The following is a 10,694-nucleotide window of genomic DNA, read 5'->3' as shown; positions in this document are numbered from 1 at the left end:
GTGTGTTGGGACACAGTTTGGTTATTTGTGGTCTTTACAGTAGTCATGTATTCCAGGAATGCTGATGACTACTGACTTCCTGTTTCCTGTTCATACAGGAAGAGACAGAATTTAACCCATGACATGACCAAATTTGTTATCGGCCATGCTCTGGGACCACCAGGACGCAGAAGTTGACATCAGGGCAGAATCCTCTGTTTCCCAAAATGCATTATAAGGGACTACAATCATTAACACGGTCGACTTGATAGACAAAAAGGTTTTATTAAGAAATGGATAGTCCCCCATCACCTGGATTTTAAGATTAAGGACTTTAAGAAGATTAAGGTTAAGAAAGTTAAACTAGAATTAAATTATATCTTGAATAAAAATGTGAAATTCCAAATACAAAGACTACACCTCACTGAACTCCAGCACAGTTCTAGAGGACAAATAAATAGTTTAGACAGGCCCATATCACCAGAGGAATTTTCATAGCTCTTAATAACATGTCCATCAATAAATCTCATGGTTCAGAATTAGAATTCCCTTATCATTGAATACTGCTATGATAACGCTACTCTTAAAACTTGATAAATACTCCTTCCATCCAGCAAATGACTGTCCCTTTTCACTGATCAACACAGACATCAAAATCTTCAGTAAGGCGATTGCTTCTCGAATAGAACCTGTCATCCCAACTCTAATACATCCAGATCAAACTGGCTTCATCAAAGGTAGACAGTCCTCTGAAAATCCAAGAAAACTATTCAATCTACTACTAATCTTTAATCAAAGTAATTCGGATGACGTAGTATTCTCACTAGATGCAGAGAAGGCGTTTGACAAAGGGTTTGGGGAATCATTTATAGGGTGGATTAAAGCACACTTCTCCTATGGCCACAGTCATAACCAATGGGATTATTAAAAAAAAAAAAAATTAGATTAAAAAATTGCACTAGGCATGGTTGTCTGTTCTCTTTTTGTTCTTTTCATTGAACCCCTTGCAGCATCAATCAGGGAAAGTAGAACAATTAAAGGTATCCCAACACCAACTAGGGAACACATTTATGCAGATGAAGCAGCTTCACTTTGATTAAATGTTGTTTTCACAAACATCTTCAACGCAAATCATTTTCTATGTTATATTATAAAAACACGCCCATAATTCCTTCTTTTTTTTCTGAAGTAAAATTGCGGATTAAAAAATTAATTATAAAATGATCGATGTTTTCTTACAGATAAATATAGATTATTAATTTGGTGAATGAGAACATATTAATAAGTGTAATAAGTTAACTACTGTGTGTTAATTTATGATCAATATTGATCGTTAATGTAACTCTGATGTGACCATCATATGGACTTTGACGTAGAAAGGTTGCTAAGCACTTTTTTGTGCATAAAACCCCTTAGTACTTCAGGCCCCTGGTCAAGAAAGGCGCTTTAGAAATAACCTTTACTTACTTACATACTTACTTATACAGAACTTTTAAATTTAAACATTTATTATGATTTCTGTACAGTGTGTTTTATTTTGGTGAGATACCTTCTTATACCTTTCAGTCTGAAGGTTTCAAAATGTATTCAAATTGACAAAATAATTTGGCAATAAACCATTAATTTGACTAAAGTTTGCATCATTTATTCTTTATTTAACAAATTAATGATAAATAGTCTGTTAATTTAAATTCTCTTTTTTCACCTCCCAATGAGGAATATTTATATTTAATTCCAACAATTTTAACAGATATTATCCTATAATTGTTTTTTGCTGCTGCTTTTGTTAAATGTGAATATTGTCAAGCCACCCATTCAAGTATAAGTTCTTTACACTAATAAAAACTTCAAGATGATCATTTACCAAAATAGATAAAAAAGGTCAGGAATGTAATATAATTTTACACACCAGTATTTATTTGAAAATATATATGAACTAATGAGTAAAAGTCATTTGTGTCCTAGGAAAGTGAAGTAAAAAGATCCAGAGTCAGGGCTGTGTCTCATATTGTCCCTCTGTGGCGATAAAGAAATCGTTGAGAATGTTCTGCAGGAACTCAAACGTGGGACGCTCCTCAGGTCTCTGCTTCCAGCACATATTCATGATGCTATAGAGTTCTTCTGGACAACCATCTGGACACGGCATTCTGTAGAACCTGTCCAGGCTCTGAATCACCTCTGGATTGGTCATTCCTGAGAATAAGTGGAGGTTTTTTTAATTTCAGAAATTGACCAACATAAATGATATAGGTATAGACATTGGTAAATAAAAATGAATATTAGAATAGATCTATGTATTAGCTCATATTAAGAGTCATTTAACATACAAAAATAAAAAGATAAAAAAACAAATGATATTTGAACTTGAGGTATGTTTGCTAAAAACACCTGGGTATGGTATTCTTCCATAGGTCACAATTTCTGTCAGGAGGACGCCAAAAGACCAGACATCGGACTTTATGCTAAATGTGCCAAAGTTGATTGCTTCAGGTGCGGTCCACTTAATGGGAAATTTGGCTCCTATAAGAGAGATAGTGAGAAGAAGAGGAGATTAATTGTTTGCATGACAGTCAACGAAAAAAATTATACATCTTATTCATATATAATTACTGTATTCATTGTTTTAATTTTGCTCTAGTAATTCAAAAGTGTACATGCTGTATCTAGCAACTGTGCAAAGAAGGTTTCACAACATTGCACTGTTCTGAAACCAGAGACAATTTGTTTAATGTTAAGACACTTGAAGTTTTCATCGCGGCGAAACATCTATCTTTGAATATTAAAAACCCAAAATATTTCCGGTCTCATGTTTAGGTTGGCCTTACCGTTAACTTTATCTTAAAGGTTAAATTGTAGTTCTCTAGTTGACAAAAGGAAAGCGTGAAAACCTTCTTGTGCGATGTATTCCGACTCAACCAGCCGTGCCAGACCAAAGTCTGCAACCTTGCAGTGTAACGTCTCGTTGACCAGGATGTTTGCAGCCCGCAGGTCTCTATGGATGGAGTTCTTGGACTCAATAAAGGCCATACCCTCTGTAATCTGTCAAAGACAATAAAGACAGGAGAAAATGTATAATATTCAGTCGAGTGTTGTATTTCATATTTTTTTAATCAACACAAATAAAAATCTCAAATATATTGTTGCTGTTATCTGGTTTAGTAACATCTGTTTGCTCCTGCCTACTGATGGGAAAATTCACTGGAGGACATTACTATCTGATTTGATTTGACTTTTAGAAAGGGAGGGTGTGTTATAATATAAGTTAGAATGTCATGTCTGTATGTCTGAGTCAGTAAAATTACTGTCAGTATATTTTAGTGTAAACTCAACTGTTTATGTATTTATTGTGTATGATAATGGCAGTTATAAATATAGCTACCACTGATCAGGAAGTGAGAAAGTCCATGTCAAAAACTTACTGTGGACGGAAAAAAAGACCCATTTCCTGAACGGATGTGGGTAATTTTGGGTGCCGCAGCGTGAAACCACAGAGCTGCCTAAGACTTGTCTGATGTTAATGTGTAACACACATCAAAACAGGAACTTCTTCTAAATAACCTTTAAAATTCAATTTCAATGTGTCTATCTTCCCACCTGTGCAGACATGTCGATCAGCTTGTGCAGCTTTAGCACCTTCCCGTTCTCAGTCTTGAGAAAGTCGAGGAGACATCCTGTAATGAACAGAAGGAAAAATTATTTTTTAAGGTTCTATTTTTTTTTTAAAAAAAGGCAATATTAAAAATAATGTGTTTACTTTGTGATAACAAATATTATGGACAGAAATTGTTTTCTCTCAACTCTCAATCAATATCTACAATTTTAAATGTTATGTATCATTTTTAGTTTTTTATTGTTTTTGTGTTTATTTGATTTTTACTATGCACAGACTTTAGTCATCGGTTGTAGTTTCTTTGGCAGTCAATAAAGTTTGCTCTCCAAGCAAGAGATTTTTTGTGTTTGCTAATCATTTTCAGTATCACCTCAATTACTGATTTCAATTCAAATGGTTACAAACCAGTCAAAATTCACTGTGGTTGCAACAGACATATATTTAAAAAGTGTAATGGTTAATGGTTTATTAAGCCCACATCTGAATATAGAGGTTCACTTTAATTCAATTTAATTTTCAGGTCAACAAATCTACGTCTCACCATGGATCATGAACTCAGTGACAATCAGAATGGGCTGCTTGGTGACGACAGCATGGAGCTTCACCAGACGCTCGTGCTGCAGCTTCTTCATCAGGTTGGCCTCGTGTAGGAAGGCCTCTGGTTCCATGGTTCCCTCCTTCAGCGTCTTGATTGCAACCTTCTGCGTCTTCTTGTAGTAACCTGGCGACGAGAGACCATTTCAATTCAGCTGAACAGTGCACACTATCCTCCTGTTATCTTCCCCTCACCCATCCACACTTCTCCAAACTGGCCGGCTCCCAGTTTCTTCACCATCCTCAACGTGTCTCTTGGAATCTCCCACTCATCATGAGACCAGGGTTGCTCTGGGGCTTTCGCTTTACAGGGGGCTCCGAGGCGCTGGCACAAACCATCTGCATTACCTGAATGCAAAAATAAATTCTTGACTTACTCTAAATGTGTAAAAATGTAATCAAAACACAGATTCAGCCCCCGCGTGATCAGTACAATTTCCAAACTCATCATGAAGAAACATTCCTTAAAACTATATATCAATTGTATTTTGGACTTTTCAAACTTAAGTTCTTAACTTGTTATTTGAACAGCTATAGGTTTGATGATATAATTTTCTTTCTTTCTTTTTTTGTAGTAGGAGTATTTTTGTTCATCAAAATGGATAGCTCAGTATATAAGAACAAAAAGGTACTATGTTATTTAAAAAAGTTGTCCACCTGAACAATTGTGTTGCATTGGGTGACTTTTCATTTTTCGAGGAAGGTCAAAAATGTGAATCTATATATAGAAAAGGTTGAAGGTGGTGAAGATTTTAGGGGGAGGGAAACTGCTTGAAAATGATTGCCAGTGATGTAAATATCCAAACAGAATTTTTGTTGTGGTGTTAAGGAAATGTAACATAAAATAAATAAAAAAAGATAAATAACATGAACATGAACATACTAATAAGATTATATTTCAGAGTCAACAGTTAATCTATCATCTATCTGGGTCCATCATGTCAATGTCTGTCAACGGATCTCACTGCAAAAACACAATATATAAATATGAAGATAAAAATTTTCATTTTGTTGAAAGTTATATATAGATGTAGAAAAACAATTAAAAAGAGGAAATAAAAGGAAGGTGTTACTTACGTGAGTAGCTTTTAACCATGTCCTGCAGGCTGGAAAATGGATTGGAGGGGGAGATGTAGTAGCCACCTTTGTCCATACTGCGGATTTTGTAGTGTTTCACCATGTCTCCTTTTTCTGGGTCACTGTCTCTGATGGACAGTGAGAAGGACCCTGATTTAACAAAAATATATTTTGTTATTATTGACCACCCCGGCTTCCTGTTTCCAAAAATCATAATAATAGATTCCACAATTTCTGTATTCCTACTGAATTCTGGGATCGGATGTTCAGGCTGACAAACCTTTACTGGTCTCGCTCTCTCTGACTATAAAAGCTCCCACTTTATTTCCAGGCACTAGCAGGAGTCGCTCTGTTTCCTTTCTTGACAGATCTTTGAAAAACCACCTGCAGATAAAAACAGAACAGACTCAGACTTATATGGCAAAATAAAATAGTAGCTGTTTCTTACCTCTCCTCTTCCAGTGTGTTGGCTCTGAAAACGTTACTTCTCAGAATGAAACCCTCTTGTTCGCCAACCAGAGCTCGAGCCAGCAACCATTCCCCTTGTCTGTCAAACAGCAAGAAAGTTTGTCAGAATGAGTGTGAAGTTTTCATATGGCCTCATGGATCATGTACTCTTGCAAAACTCTGAATTGGTCGCCTTTGGTGAATGTCAACTCTCTTTTGTTGGTGGATTTGAAGTCACGCCGGGCCACAAACACACTCTCGTCTAAACACAAGCACAAAGAAACACAATGTTTTTATGTACACCAACAGTATTGCAGTATTTTTTCACTATACTATGTCTCACTAAATCAGTTTTTAAACACAACGTGTAAAAAGGCAGGAACATCTTGTATTCATTTCCTACATTGCTTTACTAGCCTGGCTTGCTTCAAACTCCCTGACATGTCAAACCTGACCAACTTCTATTTGTATTGACTTATGAGTGTTTAGTCACGCTGTTACATCTCTGATGTTTCCACTCAAAAAATTTATAGTGTAACAGTTTTATTCATACATCTGATGAAAACATTCACAAACACATATGCCAGCCCAACAAAGAAACACACACACCCAGCCTAACAAAGAAACAAATACACACCACCCCAACAAAAAACACACACCACCCTATGACAGAAACACAAACACCACCCAAATAAAGAAATGAACACAAACATACCACCATAGTAAAGAAACACACATACACACACAACAGCAACAATGAAACATACACAGCCAAACCACCCAACACAGAAACACCACCCTGACACAGAACCACAAACACCACCCCTACAAAGAAACACACACACCACCACGACAAAAAATCTCACGCACTCTACCCCGACACAGAAACCCACACACAAGCCCAACAAAATACAACACACCACCCCAACACAGAACTACACGCATGCACACCACCCTACCATAGAAACACAAACACCATCCCAACAAAGGAACAGACACAAACATACCAACCCCCCCCAAAAAAAACAAAAAAAACAACCTACCACACACACACATATTCACTCCAAACCAACAAAGAAACACCACCCCAACACAGAAACATACACATCACCCCAAACAAAGAGACATACACAAACACATACAAACGCAAGCCTTTTAGTTGCATGTGACAGAATTAACTCAGATTCTCAGAAGTGAACAGAGGAAGTCAGATTTTAATCTGGGGACATTGCCTCCCACTCTTATCATTACACTGCAAACACGCCAGTTCTAAGTCAAAACTGTAGTCGCTTCATGGTATATATGAGGTTGAACTGGTGAAAGATAAAATTAAAAATGTAGCGAATTCATGTAGTAAATCAAGATGTGTAAAGGAAAAGCACTAAGGTTGGATCACAGAGTCACAAACTGGAACATATAACAAAAACAATTCCTTAACCCTTGTGCTACCTCAGGGTCAAGGTGAACCGAAAGCTCAAAAACAAATGTGTTTGTGGTATCCCTTGTGTTGCTTCTGGGTCAAGGCAAAGTACTTTAACAGGAAATCAGGAAGTCTCACAATCACCCCTAAAACCTTTTTTTTTGTTTAATTCTTGTGTTATCTCATGCCGTTCACCTTGACTGAGAGGCAACACAAGGGATACCACAAACACATTTGTTTTCTGGTCACCTTGACCCTGAGATATTATCCTAGTAAAATGACTCTTTTTGCAAAATACACATTTAAAACTGCTAGTATACCCAACAATTATCTCTACATTTTGAATCAACTTCATAAGACAAGAGGCTTTCCTGAAAACAGAAACATACTTAATCTCCTCTAGTCGACATTATAATCATGTGTGTTCTGGGTTTAAAGTTTTTTTTTCAAATGATCATGCCTGTATTTACCATTATTGTCATAGGCGTTTCCACGTGTTCCCTTAAAACAAAGAACATGTTTAGATTTATAAATTAATCATGGTGACAGTTTAAACATTTCCTTCTACTTAAGAATCTACTCACTGTGTGGGCATCAGGTTTATCTTTGTGTAAGTTGTCTTTAACAACTTTCGGGCCACTGCAGCTACAGCCCATCCTGAGCACTTAAATCAATCAGACAGACAAACAAAACAAAAAAAGCTTATACATAAAAAACAAATAATGCAAAAACATTTTTTTAAAGTTTGTGATAAAATTAAAGAGTAGGAAAAAAGACAAAGTAACTTAAAAATATTATTATAAAAAGTTATTATAAATAAATTATTATATAATATTATTTATCTAAATACAGATTAGGGTTAGATATCATTTATAGATGGAGATTTTAAAAAGTAAATAAAATTAGGATTAAGAAACCAGATGGTTGTTGTATTAATTAGTCAGAATTCTAAAATGATGAATGATCATGAGTTTTGCAAAGCATGCAGTTTTAAAAAACATTTATTTTTTCCTACTCTAAGAACCACAATATGCAAGATCAATATATATTATACAACTTTAGAAGTATTTGAGGATTATTTTAGGATCAGTATGAGGACATCTGACAATAAAGATAATTGTTTGCATTTGACGACTTAACTTAGCTGTTGCTACTATAATGTGCACTAACTGAAAACTTTACGTAGAGACAATAATTAAAACATAATCACATCATTACCTGATTACCTCCGACTCCACTCCTCCTCCACAATGCCACCTGAGTACATGCCCACCGAGTTAAATAGTTTTTCTTTCAAGTTCTCATTTGTGTTTCTCGAGAAGAGAACGTAAAGAAAGAGGAAGTTAAAAAACAAACTTCTATTCCCCATCAAACAGTTTCATTTGAAAAATTAAAATTAAAATTAAAACATACACATTAGTGGATTTTCTTCAAATGGTTCCAGACGCAAAGTGACCTCTGTAATGCCTTCAAACTAACTTCTCTCCCTCTCTCTTTCTCCCCTTCTCTCTCTCTCTCTCTCTCTCGCCCTCTCTTTTTCCCCCTTCTTACTTGTGTTTGAAACTGAGAGAAGAAATGTTGAGTTTGATTCATGAGGTTTTTTTTTGTTTTTTTTTAAAAAAGGTTATTGTTGTGGTTATGCTTTTTTTGTTTGTTTGTTTTTATACAATTTCCTTTTAGTATTTAGTTTTCCCACTCGGAGTACCGTAACTGGACACTAGAGGGCAAAAGATGCACAGGTTATAAACAGACAACAAACAAACAGCCTTTTATCCGAGCCTAATCATCATTTTAATTGAATTTCAACAACTGCAATTTTTTTGCCAACATACAAGTCAAATTTAAAGTTGAAAGAAAATAAATAATTAAAAAACATTTTAAATACACATTGCAAACTATCAAGTATCCCCATTCCGAATTATTAAAAGCTCTTACAGTATATTCCTATATTGTCAGATTCCGAATATTGTAAAAAAAAAAAAAGAAAAAAAAAAAAAGGTTAAACTGTTTTGTTCTTTTTGAACAATTAAAAAAAAAAAAAAGGATATTTATATACAGCAAATAACTGCAATACTGAATCAAATTTACAGTTAGACAAATATGATATACTGTAAGTCTATTTTACATCTAGAAAGCCTACAGAAAAGTTCTGTCTGAGAACCTCATAACTGTTTAATAGATTTTATTTAAACCTTGATGAATTAAGTCTAATGAATTAATCCAAATATAACTCCTACTAAAAAGATTTAGGGGAGATGTTTGAAAACTTTTGTCAAAGTTGTAAGATTTGATAAGGTGAGATTGTAAATAAAAGATTAACTGACTTTTCAAGAACTGTAATATAAAACAAAAGGACTTAATTGGTTACAAATACATAGAGACATTGTTGAGATAAAGTTAAAAATCAATCCAACTTTTCTATTCCCTCCAGTCCTGGTTTTCCCCATGCCAACATTTACTTCACACAACATAATAAAAATCAACTTCACTCTCAACTCCACATAAAGACCTGTAAAGGAAATTAAGCAGAACTGACTCACAACGTACTCATTAGGCGTCTCTAATTATGAGGCTTTTGTTTTGGCTTAGTTACGGATTGAAACAAATCAAAGAGGAAGAAATAATTCAATGTGCAGTAACCTGTAGGTGCAGGCGACAATCCATTTTACAGCAGCGGAAGTGTTGCTTCCTATGGGGGAGTTTAAACATCACACTATGGGGGGATATTAGTCTCCAGGCAACACTTCACAGGTTTTTGTTTTTCGACCACCTGTGTTTGTTTGTGTGGTTAAGGTTTATGCAGTAGTCCACTCTCACACACTGGCTGCAGGTGCATGGTAAGTGTTATTACGGGCGTCCTGGTTGCTGGCTTTCCTTTCTTTCTTGACTCCCTTCTTTTGGTTTTCTGTCAGCCTCTTCTTATTTTCCCAGGGCTGAGGCGGATGCTTGAGTACAGCTCTGCCGGGGTCCCTAGACACAGCATCCTGCCTGCAGGAGGGTCATAAGTGGACCCACAGGATAAACCTCAACAACGGTGGGAAAGTAAAGCCTCCTCCTCTGGCACACAGCACTGGTCAGTGGTGTTGATGTCACACACACCAATAATATGAAAGAAAAAGTGTTGCACAAAAAATCTTAAAATAATAATAAATTAAAAAGAATAGATAGATAGATAGATAAAACTGTTTTTAACCCCCTGGAGGTCTCTTTCGGGAAATTGTTTATATATAATATAAATGATAATAAAAGGGGTAACTGATTTGTTCACACTGGATGGATGGACGGACGGACGGACGGACGGACGGAAGGATGGATGGATGGATGGATGGATGGATGGATGGATGGATGGATGGATGGATGGATGGATGGATGGATGGATGGATGGATGGATGGATGGATGGATGGATGGATGGATGGATGGATGGATGGATGGACGGATGGATGGATGGATGGACGGATGGATGGATGGATGGATTGTGCAGCACAAACGGCAGAACCCATTATTCACAAGTGTTGATCCAATCCTCATTACAAGAGGCCTCTGGCCAGCTTCCTGTTAGTGTGGGA

The 10,694-nt window shown here is 35.9% G+C and overlaps 1 protein-coding gene across 2 annotated transcripts; it reads right to left on the bottom strand.

The window, feature by feature from the left end:
• Window positions 1–1,873: 1,873 nt before the first annotated feature.
• On the bottom strand, window positions 1,874–8,884 carry blk (BLK proto-oncogene, Src family tyrosine kinase). 2 transcript variants are annotated; one of them, XM_087812273.1, is made up of 14 exons: window positions 8,541–8,884; window positions 8,346–8,440; window positions 7,712–7,791; window positions 7,598–7,628; window positions 5,876–5,969; window positions 5,709–5,807; window positions 5,541–5,644; window positions 5,261–5,410; window positions 4,379–4,531; window positions 4,131–4,310; window positions 3,574–3,650; window positions 2,868–3,018; window positions 2,368–2,499; window positions 1,874–2,172 (listed from the first exon to the last, which is right to left on the bottom strand). In XM_087812273.1, exons 3-14 carry the CDS (start codon window positions 7,781–7,783, stop codon window positions 1,970–1,972), a joined length of 1,446 nt encoding a protein of 481 aa, XP_087668399.1. In that variant the 5' UTR covers window positions 7,784–7,791; window positions 8,346–8,440; window positions 8,541–8,884; the 3' UTR covers window positions 1,874–1,969. The 2 variants fall into 2 exon arrangements, with proteins under 2 accessions (XP_087668399.1, XP_087668398.1); XM_087812272.1 differs by having other exon boundaries at window positions 8,346–8,884.
• Between the last annotated feature and the right edge of the window lie 1,810 nt (window positions 8,885–10,694).

The sequence above is a fragment of the Callionymus lyra genome, chromosome 17 (assembly GCF_982586985.1).
Source record: "Callionymus lyra chromosome 17, fCalLyr1.hap1.1, whole genome shotgun sequence".
In the NCBI taxonomy this organism is placed as follows: Eukaryota; Metazoa; Chordata; class Actinopteri; order Syngnathiformes; family Callionymidae; genus Callionymus; species Callionymus lyra.
This window is presented reverse-complemented; position numbering and strand designations above follow the sequence as displayed.

What these genes read in the sequence shown, in the direction of transcription:
- blk (XM_087812272.1), bottom strand. Translation starts at nt 7,783, where the DNA reads ATGGGCTGTAGCTGCAGTGGCCCGAAAGTTGTTAAAGACAACTTACAC. An exon ending in AAACGCCTATGACAATAATG is followed by an intron (nt 5,970 to 7,597) that starts GTAAATACAGGC and finishes GCTTGTGTTTAG; the next exon opens with ACGAGAGTGTGTTTGTGGCC. An exon ending in TGATCGACATGTCTGCACAG is followed by an intron (nt 3,019 to 3,573) that starts GTGGGAAGATAG and finishes TGTCTTTGACAG; the next exon opens with ATTACAGAGGGTATGGCCTT.